This window comes from Equus caballus, chromosome 19, assembly GCF_041296265.1.
Source record: "Equus caballus isolate H_3958 breed thoroughbred chromosome 19, TB-T2T, whole genome shotgun sequence".
Lineage (NCBI taxonomy): Eukaryota > Metazoa > Chordata > Mammalia > Perissodactyla > Equidae > Equus > Equus caballus.
This window is the reverse complement of record NC_091702.1, coordinates 9,723,444-9,741,365: the sequence shown is the minus strand read 5'-3', so window position 1 is coordinate 9,741,365 and position 17,922 is coordinate 9,723,444. Positions and strand designations below refer to the sequence as shown.

General features: G+C 40.8%; 1 protein-coding gene across 5 annotated transcripts in view; it reads right to left on the bottom strand.

Annotated features, from left to right (window-relative positions):
* KCNAB1 (potassium voltage-gated channel subfamily A regulatory beta subunit 1) overlaps positions 1 to 17,922 on the bottom strand; it is a 364,559-nt gene that overhangs the window by 52,293 nt on the left and 294,344 nt on the right. For 3 of the 5 annotated variants that reach the window (XM_001490611.6, XM_070243166.1, XM_001490563.6), the window contains exons 6-8: positions 17,123 to 17,167; positions 15,299 to 15,342; positions 5,050 to 5,136 (exon numbers count right to left, since the gene is read on the bottom strand). In XM_001490611.6, coding sequence (XP_001490661.2) covers positions 5,050 to 5,136; positions 15,299 to 15,342; positions 17,123 to 17,167 — 176 coding nt within the window. The remainder of the gene's footprint in view (positions 1 to 5,049; positions 5,137 to 15,298; positions 15,343 to 17,122; positions 17,168 to 17,922) is intronic. The other 2 variants (XM_070243167.1, XM_070243168.1) reach the window with 1 other exon arrangement.

Below are 17,922 nucleotides of genomic sequence, written 5' to 3'. Positions count from 1 at the left end.
AGATTATGTTTTTGGGACAGATTGAGAGTGTCTTTCTAGGAAGATAATAAAATATAAAGGCAGGAGGGCTGATCCATCGTGGTTAGATGATAAGTCTAGGTTTGGGGTCATTACATTTTTGTCCCGAAAACTTTACTTTGGATGCTAAATATATAGATCCAGTGTTTCGGAATTGAAAAAACGTAGACAATTTGGGATGCTTTGATGTTTGCCACTTTCTGGTATTTCCTGAGCTGTCGCTGGATGTCCTAGGTTCCTGACTACCCATAGGTTCCTGCTTGCATAAGATCGCACTAAAAAGATGCTTAGAAAGAAGTAAAGACTTATGAAATGGATTGTTTGACATGATGCTCTTACAGGAATTAAGTGAAGCTAACTTTGATCTTGTCTCTCTTACTTGAAAATGTGATATCTGGGTTGTTTAATGTCTGCATTGACCTGCTAGCAGGAAAAAAATAAATAATTTGAGCTGTAATTAGGTTGGGAATAATAATGACTCAGGGAGTCTGCGAGATTAACTAGTTTTGGCCAAAAGCTTTAACTAAAAGTTAGAAGGCTCAATTCCAAGTGCTTTTTAAATTAAAATTAGTTAAATTTAAAAGTCATCATATTCTCAGATCAACAAATTAGCAGGCTTTCTTCTTTCATTTTAAAAAGCTATATAAATTAAAATGGGTCCCTTCTCTTTTCTGGTATTCGCAAGGGGTTCATTCATGGCCGCCTTTGACGCCCACAGTCGTGCTCCGTCGCTTCCTCCCTGGAGCACTCAGAAGAGCAGGGGTGGGGAAACTAGCCTGGCACTGGGGACACAGAAAACCAAACCCCAAAAGCTCCTAGTGCATATCCTCAGGCACACAACTGCTCTGTGTCTGTCCCCATCCAGCGTGGCTCATGTTGGAATGAACCGTCTCTTGTCTAATGAGCTTAAGAGAAGATTTTGTAATACATGGTGGGATTTATGGCAATGAAAGAATTAAGAATATGAGTATCAGAGAGCCCAAGGAACTGTCATGACTCTACTGGGAAGAACACAGCAGCATAAGAAAGGAGAAATAAGATGTGGGGCTGATTTTTTCTGAGATTGGAAAACATTCCACCAATGCCGGATATTATAGCAGAGACAGATGGCATGGCAGATGCTGTGAAAGAAAAATGACTTACTACTAGGTGAACCAGAAAAAATAAACAAGAAGGACAGAGGAAAAAGTACACAAGTTCCCCTCTGTTGTCAGGAACGTCTTCCGGTAGCTGTGAAACAGCTCATTGTATTCCACGGGGCTGCAGATTGCAAACGAAGTCTCTCCCCATTTCTCCACTGACTCACATTTAGAATTAGTAGCCATTCTTTTGAGAGGACTCACTTTTTGTCTATTGGTTTTCTAAGGAAGAAAGGAAGGTAACAATTAATGGGATATACGATGCCAATATTGTATGAAGAAGATGCTACTGCTAATCTTTTTCTGGCTCAACTGGTTGCTATATGATATGTAGAAACTAGATGAAACTCATCTTGGTTTATTTTAGAAATGTTCCCAATTAACATCCTTTCATAGTGCAAATCAAATAAATGGAGTTGGCATTTTAATAAACTTAAATCCAAGTTGTTTAAAATGTGTTTTAGAAACTGGGACAGGGCTCTCTCATTAGGTCTCCAGGATTTAAAATAGATGCCTCAGCAAAATGATAAGTTTGCATGTGTTGTGGCTCCATGGAATTGACAGAAAATGGTTGAAACCAATAAAAATGATCTACAGATGCTAAGGGTCTATTATGAGATACCCAGGCACACACATCCAGCACAGTGCCAGCACATGTAGATTTAATATATGCAAATTCAGCAGTGTGCACTTGGCAACCCGATTGCATCACTTATATCAGACAGAAATGGATGCAATTGAGCCTAAAATTGCTACCGTTGAGTTACTGAAATAAGAAAAGTAAGTGCATGATGTTAAACATTTTCTGGCCGTTACAAAAAAAAAAAAGAAAAGAAAAGAGTGGCTAGGCAAGTATCTAGTGATGGTTTGTCACTATATTTGGAGAAGAAACTGAAGAATTAATTAAAAACTATAGAGTAACATTGATTAACAAAGAATTACTGCAGGATTTTCAAGGGTAACTTCGATTATACATAACATTTATTTTCTGTGTTGTTTTTAGGAACACAATAGCCCTCCTAAGGTGGACCTCATTGTACATGTACAACTTTTACTCACACACACACACATGAATTAATAAATCATTGAAAAAATGAATGTTAATAACAAGATGGATTCCAGAAGCAGTTTTGTTGTTCATGCCGTTGAGTCAGCTCCAACTCCTAGCGACCCTGTGCACAGCGGAGGGGGGCCTGCCCGATCTTTCTGCACCCTCCTCTCACCTTCTCTGCACTACATCAGACAACGCTCCACTGCTGTTAACAGAGTTTTTATGGCCAATCTTTTAGGAAGCGGGTGGCCAGGCTCTTCTTCCTAGTCTGTCTCTGTCTGGAAGCTCTGCTGAAACCTGTCCACCATGGGTGACCCTGCTGGGATTTGAAACACGGGTGGTAGAGCTTTCAGCATCACGGCGACATGCGGCCACCACAGTGTGACAACCCACAGAGGGGTGGTGTGGTTCTCTGACGAGGAAACGAATCCGGGCTGTGGCAGAGAGCGCGCCGAAACTTAACCACTAGACCACCAGGGCTAGAAATAGCTTAGACACCATTTTTTCAACTTTTAGAGGAGCAAAATGCACCCAAGGCCACCTGGCAATCCCTGTCTAGTCTTTGTTTTCTTCTTCTTTCCTACTTCTTCTCTGTATTGCCCAGGTCAGTGCTTTCCACTGTTAGAGTAAAGAAGGAAAGACTTAATGTAGAGAATGAGTTTCCAGAGACTGGGATCAAACTGGCATTTCCGTCGGCCCACCTTGCAACAAACGAGTATACCAGGTTTGAGGACACACATTTTCTGGAAGCCAGGGAGAAGTCACAGAGAAACTATTTCAATCTGGAACAAGTCCCACGTGAGGAATTGCCTGTGGTATGTCCCTGATAAGTCCTCCCAGAGGAGTAGGCTGAGAGCCTGATGGGCTGGCTCAGGGTGGATCTCCCCTTGGAGGGGTGGGCGGAGCAGCCTGCCTTCCAGCCCAAGGTGGTTGATTGCCGCAGAGCTATAAAATGCTGGGTCCATCAGTGGCGCAAATCCCTCTTGTCTGACACCCTTCACTAGCCTTCTGAACTTGGACAGGGACTCGTGTGCTTTGTGGAATTCTCTATAGGAAGCTCAGGGAAAATGTAAATGCTCTGATTCCAGCAGAGGCAGGACAATACTACAGTTACAAATTCTATTGGGCAACGATCTTTTTTTTTTAAACACTTTGAAGCTCCTTTCTAATAAATTTCAACACATAATCAGTGTTTATACAACAGACACCGTTATCTTATCAGTATCATGTAGTTTGGCTGCTAACTGAGAATTTCCTCCTTCTACACATATATAATGCAAATTATAATGTTTTCTGTTTGAGAGACTCCTACATTATACGCCTAAAATTAAAGATAGGGGTAGGATGGGCAAAATGGGCAAAAATTTTTTTTAAAAAAAGACTGAGAAATGCCAGATGTCCTTCTATCCTGTACATGTGTAATTGCAAAGGGCACTTCCACAAGGAGGAAGACAGTCACCAGGCTCTGAAAATGGGAGGCAATTCCTGACATTCTCAGCCCCCCCGAACAGTGTGTCATTTGATGCTTCAGCCCACTGGATAGCTTTAGTGCTCTGTTTGATACGTTATTGAGAATAGTGCGACATCACTTTACCTTTGTAATAAGCACTTCTTACACTAATGAAATGATGATTTGCTTTATCAAATGTCTATTCTTTGATAAAAATATTCATGTTTATATCATTTCTATGGATAATTTCTTATTATGAATTTCCAACACTGATATTGTATTGCTTTATAATAATCTTGCTCAGAAGCAAGAAAGCAGACAACTCTAGGATAAAATTAGATATATAACATATATTTTATAGAAGAAGACAACTGTCATGGAAAATAATTTTTTTGGTCAGAAATGCAACCTACAGAAAAATTCACATTTACTTCAATCATTTATAGCTTCTATAACCCTATAGCAAGAATAAACCTTTATAGAATCTGATTTATTACAAGATCCTGAACTACCTTTGAATCAACAAGGAAATATCTACCTACAGTGTAATTTTATGTCAATTATTCTAATTCTTTGAAAATTTGTAAATCCATGTCATATCATAAGCCTTACATAACCAGAATAGTCTTTTTCCCTCTTTTTCCCACATATCTTCATTCTCATTCACCTCAGGTGATAATCCATATGATTGTAAACCTCAATTAGCTAGAACATTCTTTTTAATTTGTCCCCTCAAACTATCTTCTTTCCCAATCATTTTAGGTAGGTTTCATAAAATAAGAACAAATTGAAGAAAATCTGGTTTTAGGAACACTCTGAAAATTTCCATGGGACGTGCTTAATCTATTGTCTTCAAACAGTTCCAACAGAAAGGGGATGAGATGTTGCAGCTCCTTGAGAATCAAAAACCAGATTGCAACAAAAAGTCTCACTTTGAAGCAGTCGCTCCTGTAAAACCTCTGCTCATGGTACCGCTTAGCACTTGTTACCACCATTTGGAAACTAATCAGACCTGGAGTCATTATAAAATAGGAAGACCCTCGGAAGACTTACTCCAAAATAATGACGGCTGGATTATAAACTCCCCTTCCAATTAGTTTTATTGTTTTAGTTGATGAAATCACAGAAGTGAAATGAACCTAGAAAGAGCGAGCGCTGTAACCGGCAGGAGTGGGGTCCCAGTGCCTGCACCTGCTCAAAAGTTAATGGAGATGCAGGATGCAGAGCTTGGAGCATGAATACTGAGGCTGAAGGACACGGACTAGAACGCTTTTTATTTTTCATATTAAATAAAATCAGTCTGAGTATCTTTCATTTCCTATGGGGAGTGGAACAGGCTGTCGAGCTAGGATCAATAACTGCAGAGTCTTTTATTAAATTCCGTCACTCACCTTCCATGGGGGTGTTACTGTCCGGGCGGTTTGCAAAGACTACATCCACATACTCAAGCTGCAGCCTCTGGAGGGAGCCCTTCAGGCCTGGGGACAGAAGCAGGAAAAACCCAAAAAGTCCCAAAATGAGCACTATTAGAAATAGTTGATGTTTAGTTTCCTTCAAGAATCTACTTTCTGGAAGCGGTAATAGGGCACATATGTCTGGCGATGGGTGGTAATTAGTCTTGGGTGGTGAACATGATGCAGTCCACACAGAAACTGAAATATAAGGACGTACACCTGAAAATTATAGAATATTATAAGCCAATGTTACCTCAATACAAAATAAACGTTTTAAATATATAAATATTAATATCTTTAGAAAAAAAGAATTTACTTAAAAAAAAGCGCACTGGGTTAGTTTCAAAAAGACATTGAATATAGTGATGTATTAATTGGTCCCTAGGACCTTTTAAAAATATATCAAAGGATGACTTTGTCCCCAACAAAGAAAAATCTTAGGATTTTCTCAGTGATGTTAGTACTCTCACCCCGCTGGGAAATACACACTTAGTCCTGACTTTCATGGTGACTCCTGTGTGGCAGTATCCAGAAGCAAAGTTTAGAATAAAAAGCAGCCTGAGAGTTTAACTTCTTTCTTCTTGAAAGATGCAACTTAACGTCACGTTTGAATTACTTAACGGGCTTATATTGGGGTGGGCATATTTATTGCACATCAAAAACATGAAAATGGTGTAAATCAGAAACAGATGACTGCTGACCCTCCTTAACGTGCACAGGGGTTTTTAATAAGATTTAAAAGATTCATTAGTGAAGGTTTGCTCAACATTTTACTAATTGGAACAAAGTTTGAAGAACCTTAAATACACTGAGCTCTACCATTATTCTCCATTCTTTGGGGAAGAAACAAAAACACTAGAAGCCATAGAGACTTAAGAGGGTAATATAAAGGAGAGAGTGAGAGCTTACCAAAAATCTGGAACCCAAAATCTGTGTTTCCGCCCTAATCATTTGGTCACATTCCCATGAATACCCAGAAAAAATTATTTAAATTTCAGTAAAATTAATACTTCCCTGAAATAGAATGCATTGTGTATAATATTATGCAACCCAAAAGGATGAGAGTGCTCAAGCACCATTTTCTCTCATTTCCGTGAGGCGCAGTATTTCCTTATCAGCCTGTTTAACTCCTCAGGAAGACTGGAGGTTTTTCTCTTTTTACTATAGGCATAAAGTCAATTGCATGTTAAATGAGGCTCTTATAAATTTAAATTTGGCTCATTTAAATTTGATTTTTCAAGCTGGTTTATCGGCCAGCCACAATTACTTTTCTGACAGCAAATATTTTTCATTCGTTGAGAAGGAATTGTCCGTGACGGTAGCTTGTTCCAAGAAGCATTGATGAAGAGAGGAGGGCAGACAGGTGGCGTAAGCTCCACTGCCTGTCTTGAAGACCTGTGGTGACTCTCAGGCGGGGGGATTACCAACTATCTCAAGGGGCAGCTTGAAGTTAAATTGACCTTAAAAAGCACTATGATATGAGCCAGTGTTTGGAAGAATTGTCTGTAGGGAGGAGGTAAGGGGAGGACAAGGTAAGCAAGCACACAAATAACAGGGGAGCACGAGGTGTGAACGGTTGGAAATCTGTCCTCTAGCATGTGGTGTGCCCCCCCTGGGGTTATCTGACCGTAGTTCTCTAATCCGCAGTGGAGAGAACAGTACTTACTACCTTCAGAATCACTGTTCCAGAGGGCAAATGAAACCAGTTGTCAAGCACTTTGTAAGTACAGTAGTCTATAGAAATTTGGTAATTACAGCAGTGTATTCACATCTGGAAAGGCTCAGAATGAGAGGTGCCACAGACGAAACACCAAAGATTTTCACGGGACCTCCTGGTTTTGGAGGGAGGCATTTAATGACAGTTCTGGCCCATGTCTGGCACTGGAAACAAGTGTCCTCCTTTCTGATCATGAGCCCCCTACTCTGTGTCTCTTCTAAATAGCTCACAGGGCCTGAGAGTAACTAGGAGAAGAAGCTACACTCATGCAGCCCTGTCGTCATGCTGTGTGATCAGTCGCGACTAAAGTCATTTGCTCTTCCATGCCACGAGCAGGTGCTGATCCTGCAACTGCTGCGCCCTGGCGATATGAAGATGCATGGCCTCGGCATTTATCCCCAAGGAGCAAACAGTGCAGACTGAGAGCATCTATCGGCAAGGACTTGATGCAAATGTGGGTCTCATTGTATTCAGTCATTCCTCACCTCTCAATTCTTTCTCTCAAAAGCTTTTTCTCTGGATAATTTAGGCTGAGATTCAAGTTTATTCATGTGAGAATATAAGAAATGATGTGTGGTGTGACATCAGAGACCCACCTGGTCAACTCCAAATGAAGCGGAGTAGAAGGAGATTGTGCCCAGAGACACTATCCACTTACTTTGAAAATCTTCATCACATAAAGTCTTATAATCCATGGGATGAATTTTGGATTTTACTCTACGTGAGATGGGAAAACATTGCTGGGGGGCTAGGAGGTAATGAAATGGGAGTCATGCAGCGGAAATGATATTATCAGATTTCTATTTTGAATGGATCACTCTGCCTGTCGAGAACGACCTGTAGGGGCAGGAGTGAAAGCCGGGAGACCCCTGAGGAGCTTACCCCAGCAGATCAAGCTTGGACCAAGTTTGTGAGAACTGTTCAAATTTGGGACAGTTTGTGTAAGTAGAAACAAGAGGACTTGCTGGTGTGTGGCATATAGAGTGTGGAGGTAGAGGAATAAAGGATGACTCAGAGTTTTGGCCTGAGAAGTGAAGTGACTGTTAGTAAGACGGGAAGTCAAGGGAAAAGCAGATTGGTGGTGGTGGTGGTAGTGATGTTGGTGGTGGTGGGAGCCATGATGAGTCTGAATGGCACATCAGTCAACCACAAGGAGCTCTTGGCAGCTGGGTGGACCAGCCTGGTATTTAGAGGAGAGGTCCACACACAGGGTTTGGGATATAGGGCGCTCATTTTGGCTGGCCTGAATGACCTTTCCCATGTCTCTTAGCCTCTTTAGGCCTTAGTTTGCTCATCTGTCCAAAGACAAAATGGAGCTAGATAATTATTCTGCTTTGATCTTTCATGTGACTGCAAGCCAAGTCAGATAGTCCTGTCTTTCCCTATTTGGATGCTTTAATCTTGTAGAAATAGCCACATCATAGCGACATAAAGACGCATTCAAGGAATGTCTCCTTGACAGCCATTTAGGGTTTATCTCCAATAATCTAATAGTCATGTTCTATCTCCACTTAGCAAACGTTTGTTGAACACTGGCTTGGGGCCGAGTATTGTTTTAAGTTTAAATTGATGTGCAAAAATGCATTAACCTTGGCTCCAGAGGGGCATCCGTCAGCTAGTCACACCTAAGGAGGTGAGCGCTCCAGTGCAGTGAGCGCACTGCTTTTGACTTTAGCCTGTCCCTCTGCGCTAACCTGAGTCTGAGGGAGTGAATGCGGAAGCAGGAGAATGCTCCCTGCCCCTGAGGAGCTGTCCAGAATTTAGCTGCAATTCCTCAAAAGTCCACGGATAATAAATCATATTGTGTAATGAAAATAGCTTTCCAGTGCCTACAGTAAAAAAGAGATCTAAGTTGATTTTCCTTTTAGGTTCTGAAGTTTAATAGGAACTGTACTGTTCATAAGGTGAACCTTAATTCGGTTTAAGCCATCTGAAGGCATCACAGGGGTCTAAGGAGTGTGCCCGCGTTGGGCGTTAGGCAGCCTGGCGGGGCTGGGGGTGGGCCAGGTGTTGAGCGCGCAGGTGTGACTGTGTACAAAGGGAGCGCAGTAGTTTGGAGATTCTGCAGGTGTTCTAGTCACACACGCCGTGCCACCGTCTTTCACACCTGCCGCACGTTTGCTGTCCTATCTAGCCTGAAAAAAATGCTGCCTTAAATAATATACACTGTTTCCCTGTATAGTTTTCCAGCTTCTTCTCAACAGACCTCTCAGTTATGATTTCAGACACACCTGCTCCTGTTTGTAAAGACCGCACTGTGTCAGTAATACGCGTGGCTGCCCCTCCCTCTACGCAACCTGGCTCCCGGGGGTGGGCGACTTCAGCTCACTGGGAATGTGGGGCACCAGGCAGGAGATTGCGGTTAAGAAAGTAACTCTTTGTTAAGAATCCTTTTGTTAAGAAATTTACTCTTTAATTGGAAAATCTTACATCTTTTTTTCCAAAGTTTAGATAGTAGGGTTTAACATTTGCCATTCATTAAAAAGGTTCAAGCCGGGCTCTCTCAGATTATTTTCCTTGCCTACTCCTAAAACGGTGACAGTGGGTTTCTGTTTTGAGTCACATGACAAAACTGTCATTTTCCTGAAAGGCAAATATAGACTCAGACATGGCTTTTGCCTCTAAAAGCATGCAAACAATTTACTTATTCTTACAATTTGACTTCCCAAACTATTTCTATTCCTTCATGTTAAATGAAATTTGAGCCGCTAAATTTTAATATTAGCACAAATTTGGGCTTAACGAATGTTTGTGGAATGGCTGACTGAATAAATAGACGTTCAGAGCCTGAAGGGAGCTTGGGATTCTAAACAGATATAATAAGCCTGTTAGTGAAATTTCTACCCCCTCCTCGAGAATCTAAGGAGAACATTTTTTCTAACTGGATGTGAATAAAGGAGTTTGGGCTCATTGAAAAGGTCTTTCATATGAGTTCTTTTCAAAACTGCCTTATGCAAAAGTCAAGCCCATTTTACACTCTGTAAATTGACTCAGGTGGCCAAGGTCGCCCAGCACGCCAGGGGCCTGAACGCTACGTGAATTGGACTTTTGTCCTATCCTTCAACAGCAATGCTCAAGGTAAATGTGCATATGAATCTCCAAAGTTGGATAAGGTCACCTTCATCACAGAACAAGTACCAATGAAACCGAAGGATAATGATTTATAAACCTCTTCAAACTTTCTTTTGGGTCTAGAAATCTCATGTCTCTGCATTTCTGCAAAATTCACTCAATTCTCTAATTTCAGCCATCTTGGAAATATCCTTTGAGCTGACTCTCTTGCATTCATAAGCACTTGTCTTTGGCTGATATTATGAACTGCAAAATAACACCAATAATAACAACATAACAATAATTGATCCCCATTCTTCTTCGATCTCAAAAGTTTGAAATTTTGTGATAAAATTTGAATCTGGGTCAGCTTGAATTTCAACTGAACTGGTTTATCCATCCAGAGAGGTTAGCTCCTAAGAGAATTCCTGACTTATTTAAAGTGGGAGAGAATTTAAGATATTTCTATTAAGCTGTGTGAGGCTTGAAGAAAACTGATTTAAGAAAGAGAGAGAATTCTGAAATCATGCATATACACTGGTAAATATTAAAGCCGTGGAGATTCGGTGAGAAGCATAGTAGCATGCTTTCGCCATTTGTTTTCTCTTAGATTTTCTATTTCTTTGTTGATTGCCAGTGTGAACCATTTCCAAGCCACTTTGTAAATCAATTAGATTAAAAAGAAAAGAAAAGAAACACAAGAACTTTCCAGGCAGCACACTGCTGCCCTGTCTGTTCAGGCTGGTACTACAGGCTGACGTGGATTAGTTCTTACTGACAAACTCCGCGGTAGGACACAGTCATGGGGGCAAACGCTGGAGCAGGGACGGGAAGAGCTTTGAGCGGCAGGTTGGGTTTGACTTCACAGTGTCCAACGGGACACTAAGGCCTGGGGGACTGTTGTCTGGGTGAGGAATTTGGAAGCATTCTCTTGTGCTGGAATATGGTCACTCATGGCAGCCTCAGAACATCACTTATATCGTAAAGGCTGTCCTCACCCAAAGAATGAAGACTAGCAGTTGCATTAATAAGAGTAACGATGATGGGCCCGGTCCCGTGGCCAAGCGGTTAAGTTCACGTGCTCTGCTTTGGCGGCCCAGGGTTTCGCTGGTGCGGATCCTGGGCATGGACACGGCACCGCTCATCAGGCCACGTTGAGGCAGCATCCCATGTGCTACAACTAGAAGGACCCACACCTGAAATACACAACTATGTATTGGGGAGATTCAGGGAGAAAAAGCAGAAAAAAAAAAAAGATTGGCGACAGTTGTTAGCTCAGATGCCAATCTTAAAAAAAAAAATAACGATGAAAATGACATTTACTGAGTGCTTATTATGTGACAGACATTGTGCTCAATGTGAATTACCTAGTTTCAGTCTCTGTAGAGTAACCTGGTGAGGGGGGAATATTTACAGCCTATTTTGTGGTTGCCGAGATGGAGGCTGAGTGACGGGAAGTAACTTATGAAAAGTCACAGAGGTGGAACCTGAACTAAGGTCTGTCTGATTTCAAAGCCCAAATGCCTACAAATATATTAAAAATCAGTTAATGATGAATACTAAAGTCATACAGAGACTTTGGAAACAATTGAATTATATAATTATTACTGTTAAAAGTGTATATATATATATATGTATATTGCAAGATCTGGCTACAAAGGTCTCCTTTTTCTTTTAACCTCTGCTGAGAGAAATTTTATTTTGTTCATTTGTATCAGTCCCACTTGCTGATCCTTATAATCAAACACGGACTCCCCAGGTTTGAACAGAGGGGAGCTCTGGGACATGAATCTGAAAGCAGTATCTTGTCCACCTCGCTGACTTGTATCTTTCTGCTGAGAGCCCCTCACTTCCATTATCATTGCCACTATTCACTCTTTAAAACTGTGATCCAATAAGGAAAAGATAAACCTTCACTCTATTAGCCTTCAGCACAACGAGCTATGTTGGCATTTTTAAAAATTGCTAATGATTCTAGGATAGATAAACAAGAGGAAAATAGGAACAGCAGGAAAACTATTTTCCTAAGACTAGGCTGTGATCCTACAGAAACTTCCTTCTAGCCATTATGGAGGTCTGATACATTTTCACCTGTTTCTAACATGGCTTCGAGCCCTCTCTGATTCTTTCCTATTTCCATGAGACACAAAGTCTCCACTTTAAGTTAAATGATTGAATACTGGAACGATTTTTTTCCAGTGCAAGTCTAAGATATTTCCAAGTAGTAGGTCGATAAAAATCACCAACTTCCAAACTGGGATGAGTGTCCTAAATTCAACATTATCTTTCAGATTAGGTTCATGGGGAGAAAAAAAGTTCACAATGAAATGACAGCCTGGGAGAAAATATTTGCAAAACACGACAAAAAGTGAACATCATTAATATACAAGGAGCTCCTGCAAATTAAGAAGACCAAGATAAACAACTCAGAAAAAAAAAAATAGCTGAAGAATGTGAGTAAATTCCCAGAAAAAGAAGCACAAAGTTACGAAAAGAAGCCTAAATATCAGATTGGTATATTCTTTTTAGAAAATAATTTTGTGTTAAAATATGCCTTATTCTTTGACCTAACAATGCCACTTCTGGTTCTAACACATTTACATAAGGATCATCATTTGTATAATTCTTTATAATACTAAAACCTGGAAATATCCCATAAGTCGTGTGTGTGTGTGTGTGTGTGTGTGTCTAAAATGTATTTTTGTTTTTTTAAAGATTGGCACCTGAGCTAACAACTGTTGCCAATCTTCTTTTTTTTTCTGCTTTTTTTCTCCCCAAATCCCCTCAGTATATAGTTGTATATTTTAGTTGTGGGTCCTTCTAGCTGTGGCATGTGTGACGCCGCCTCAATGTGGCCTGATGAGTGGTGCCATGTCCGTGCCCAGGATTGGCACCAGTGAAACCCTGGGCCACCAAAGTGGAGCATGCCAACTTAACCACTTGGCCACGGGGCCGGCCCCTAAAACGTATTTTAATTGAGAAAAAAAAACAAAGTTTGGGCTAATATATATAGCTTGATTCCATTGGTGTGATACGGGTTTTGGATTTATAAGTAAGTGTGCAGAGGAAGCTTGATGAGTTATTGCACCCACGGGGAAAGTTAGGGGGGCGTGCACCAGACCGGCACACTGTGGCAGGAGAGGAAGCGAGCGAAGGGAGGACTTGCTTCTTTATCTATTTTTATTCTTAAAGTGCTGGGATTAGAATACTATGAGATAAGAGAAAACACATATATTGGTCTCTGCCCCTGGCTCCTGCCACAGAACTCCTGAAATCTTTGTAGTTTCCTAAGTGACAATAGCACTAGGAGCATCTTTTGTTCTAAAATTTAGTCTTTAACCCCGGTTTTGACACTGGGCTTCTGAAGCCCTGTTAAGTTCCTGGGTGACAGGAGTGCCTTTAGTTCTAATAAGGTGCCTCTGGGTGGTCTAACGGAGGGAGGCTTGTTACCGGAAAGACCAAGCCATGATGAGAAGCTTGGAAATTTCAGCCCTGTCCCCCCTCCATTCTCCAGAGACGGAGAAAGGGCTGGAAAGGGAGTTAATGATGGATCATACCTATGTGACGAAGCCTCCATAAAAATCTCAATAGTGCGGGGTTTGGAGAGCTCCCAGGTGGGTGAACACATCCACATACTGAGATGGTCATGCACCCCAACTTCATGAGGACAGAAGCTCCTGTGCGGGGGACCCTTCCAGACCTTAGCCTTATGAATCTCTTCATCTGGCTGTTCGTCTGTAACCTTTATCATATCGTTTAATAAACTGGTAAACTCAGCATTTCCCTGAGTGCTAGAGTGAGCCACTCTAGCAAATTAACAGAACCGAAGGAGGGGGTGGTGGGAACCTCTGATTCGTAGTTAAGTCAAACAGAAGTTGTGGGTAACCTGGGGATCTACTGCTTCATATTGATAGCTGAAGTGATGGGGACAGTCTTGTGGGGCTGAGCCCTCCAACCTGTGGGATCCGGTGCTATCGCCAGGTAGACAGTGTCAGAATTGAGTCAAATTTAGGGTGCTCAGCTGGTGTCCTGGAGAATTGCCTGGTGTGGAGAAAAACACCTGTACATTTGGTGAGCAGAAGTGTCAGAAGTGAAGTGTGCTGTGTGAGGAGTAAAGACACAGGAGGGAAGACAACTGGGGGTCTTTCTTTATACCAGCACATTTTATGTCTTTGGTGACTTTGGTATTTCCTAAAAGAAATTAGTTTTAAAAAGGAGAAAATCATCTGTCTCACTGATTAATCATTCATCTAAAGATATGAAAATCTTAAATTTTTATGAAATAATTCAGGAGCTAGTATAAAGATGTTGGAAATATATGGCAGGCCCTTTTATCATTTTTCCTTTATTGCAAAAGGTATGAGTATAAAATTTTATAATATGTAGACGAGCAAGAAATAAATAAAAATCCCGTACAGTTCTCATAATCCTCACAGTGAAGTAAAGCGGGAGTGCTCCGCCATGTAGTGGTTCTTGCTGGCTGTTTTATTTCCTGTTTATTTCTAAGCTATTCAAAGTTCTGAGTACCATGAAAAAGCAATGGCCTTGTGAATCAATTACCCAGTGGTAATTTTCTACAAGTTGTTTTCTATTCATACATACTGTTTTTTAAAAAGTGGAGTAGTGTTAACATATGTCCACACAAAAACTTGCATACGAATGTTCATAGCAACATTAATCATAATAGTCAAAAAGTGAGAACAACTCAAGTGTACTTCAGCTGATGAATGGATAAACAAACTGTGATCCATGCTTACAGTGGAATTTTATTTGGCAATAAAAAGGAATGAAGCGCTGATACGTCTTACAATGTGGATGGACATTATTATGCTAAGTGAAAGAAGCCAGTCACAAAGTATCACATATTGTATGATCTCCTTTATAGAAACTATCTAGAATTGGCAAATCTGTAGAGACAGAAGTAGATTAGCGGTTGCCTGGTGCTGCAGGAGAGGGTAAGGAGGGGATGGGAAGTGACTACTAGTGGTACAAGATTTCTTTTGGGGATGATGAAAATGTTTTCAAGTTAAATTATGGGAATGATTGCACAACTCTGTGAGTATACTCAGAACCAATGACTTGTACACTCTGAATGGGTAAACTTGTATGGTTTATAAATTATATCTCAAAAAAGCTCTTAAAAAGTCTTATGGGAGTGCTTTATTAACGTTAGCATAGCTGTAAATGAGAAGAGTTCTAGAAAATTTGCCCTTTTTCTTTCTTTTTGGGTTCCCATCCTCCCTTCTATATCACTACACTCCCCACACTTAACCCCAGGAAGAAACGTGGTTGATTGTGGTTCTTTTGATAGAGAATTTTTTTTGCCTCAAATGTGTTTTGAACCTATTTGATTGACACCTTTCTTGAATCAGCAGCCCACAAATGCAAATAAAATGGGAGCAGCGCAGCGGTACTCACCTTCAATAATATGTTTTCTTGACAACCCTCTTTCCGTTTCAGCTCTAACAAGAAAAAGAAGCAAATGACTTTGAGTGGGGGTGTGCTTTTTTCTTTAATCACTGTTTCAAAAGTACAGAGGAATAATCATTCTAGATTGAATTGCTAATTTTATACCCTGTTCTCGGCAAATTCTGCACTGCTGCAGGCTGAGGGGAGAGGGCTGGGGGGCAGCACACTGAGCCCCCTTTCTTTGGAGACCCCAGGAGACGAATTAACCATGACTGTCATCACACCACGTTCATAACAACTCAGCCACACACACCCTGTCCCTATGTAATTCGACACATGGCTCAACCTTCCCACTTTGTTCTTAACTGGTTCCAAAAAAAAAGGCTTGCCATAAGTTTATGGGCCGAGGCTGCTGATTGCATTAGCTTTCCTAGGAAGGAAGCATATTTGAAAGTGCCTTTTGACATTCAAAGGAAATTTAAGAAAGATTTTCTTTTAAAATGTGATGAACCAAGTCTTCCTTAAATCAGCATCCTAAAAAGACAAATCTTTAACCAAAAGATTTAAAAATCTTTTGCCTTCCCGGTCCATTCTCAAGCTCTGGGCCATTAGAAAGAAATACGGTCTTTGAGTTTTAAAGTATCGATGAAACGTTCCTTCAACGTGAATACCATTGGCAGTCTCTTTAAAACATAGTAGTTTACCATTTGCCTTTGGAGATTTTCCACCTTTTATAACTAGTACTCTACTACGTACTGGTTCTTGCAGATTCTCTTATTTCCTGTTTATTTTTAAATTCTAGGTAAGGTTTTAAGTACCATTGCAAAAGCACCAAGCAACGGCACCGCGATCAGAGCACAGACAATGTAATCGACATTGCTCATAGGTGCCGTGTCGCTTGATTTTTATATAGACTGCAAGAGGAAGAAAAATCTAAATTCCATCTTTCTGTCTTCATAGTCACGAAAAACAGCAATAAAATATGAGTGTGTGTGTGTGTTTACACATACCCATTTTGACTAGAAGATTCCTAAAGAATCAGCCTCTGCCTACAGTTTTGTTTTTAATGATTCCCTATCGATTATAGGAGGTAAATAAGGTTTTGTTTGTTTGTTTTAGCTTTTTGTTTAGATTCTATGGAAATTTTGAGATTTCCATGAAAAAGTATATGGAATAGCTTTCTGTTTTCTTACATGTTTGTCAAAAAGGCGAGACTTCCAAGTCCTGCTGAATAATGTGAGTACCGGGTCAAACACCGGTAGGCCAGCAGAAGCCAATGCATTCTGTGGAATTTGTTCTGCACCCACAACAGAGCGAGGACTTCTCTTTCACTGGCCTGACAGCGAGGGGCACAGGCACTTCCTGTTATTCTCCGGTGAGACGGTCCTTTGATCAGCACGCCCAGAGCCCTCTGCAGAAATGATCAGACTTACAGGTGGGGCCAGGCAGGATATTTTTATCTTCACGCTCCGTAGAAGCTGCTGAGTTTTGGCAGATTTGAGTAGCTTTTCTTTTGTGATGCTATGTGCTTATTTTCTTTTCCTGAAATTTGAACTCTATTTTGAAATAGTTCTAAGTATGAGGTTGACATTTGGAAATCTCCGAGAATCACTTAGTAACAAGTGACCACATGCTCTGCACTAAATTTCTTTGGGGGCATCTTGCTAAAATGGAATCCTACGCTAATTGCTATTTCCTTCAAGTGAGAAAAAGTAATTTCTCTCCAAACCAATTAATTGTAGTACTTTGGATGTAAAATAGTTGCCTAAAAGGATAAAATTACGGAACGACTGTTTCCTGTCAAGTAGGGAAGATGAAAGGTATTTAACTTACTTTCCACCCCAGTAGAGTTTGGTGGTTATGACCAGGCTGGACCTCCTGTATGTTAAAGACACAAACACACACAGAGAAATATTAAATAAATTGCCAGTTATTGCACTAAGTTATACTATTATTATTACAGCACCAGAAGGAATATATTGTACCTTACATTTAAAAACATCAGTAAAGAGATAAATTTGTGAACTCATCTTACTGAAACGTAAGGACAAAGGGCAGCCGGTGAGTGGGGACTTGCAGTCAGAGCCCAGAAGAAGGTTGAAGGGAAGTGTTGACCTGGAGGGCTGGCGGAGGAGGAGGGCTTTGCCCCCCTGACTGGGGGGTGGCAGAACAAAGGTGATGGTAGGCATGGAGGGTCAGAAATGGTAAACGAGAGGCGCAAGTGAGAGGACTCAAAGCATGGATTGCTTTAGTGGCTCAAATTAACAGCCAGCAACTCACTCTTACCTAGCATCCGACACAACCTTGATTGAGGGTGAACTTTCCTGGGGGTAAGCCCACCCTCTGCCAAGGACCATGGCCCTAGCACTCTGAGTTATCACCCTTTCCAACCATCACACTCATAGGCAGGAACTGACTACATGGAAATATGAATGATGAAGTCAATTACAATAGTCAAAGTAGAAACAAAATTTCCTTGACTTCATTAAATGGAAATGTTACTTTAGGAAAACACTCCAAAAATCTTTAACTCAAGGTTTTACCACTTTAATCCTAAGGGAATGAAATGTGGAAATCTTGTCAGGAAATTTATTACCTTCTCACAACCACACCTAAGGGCAGGAAATGCAATT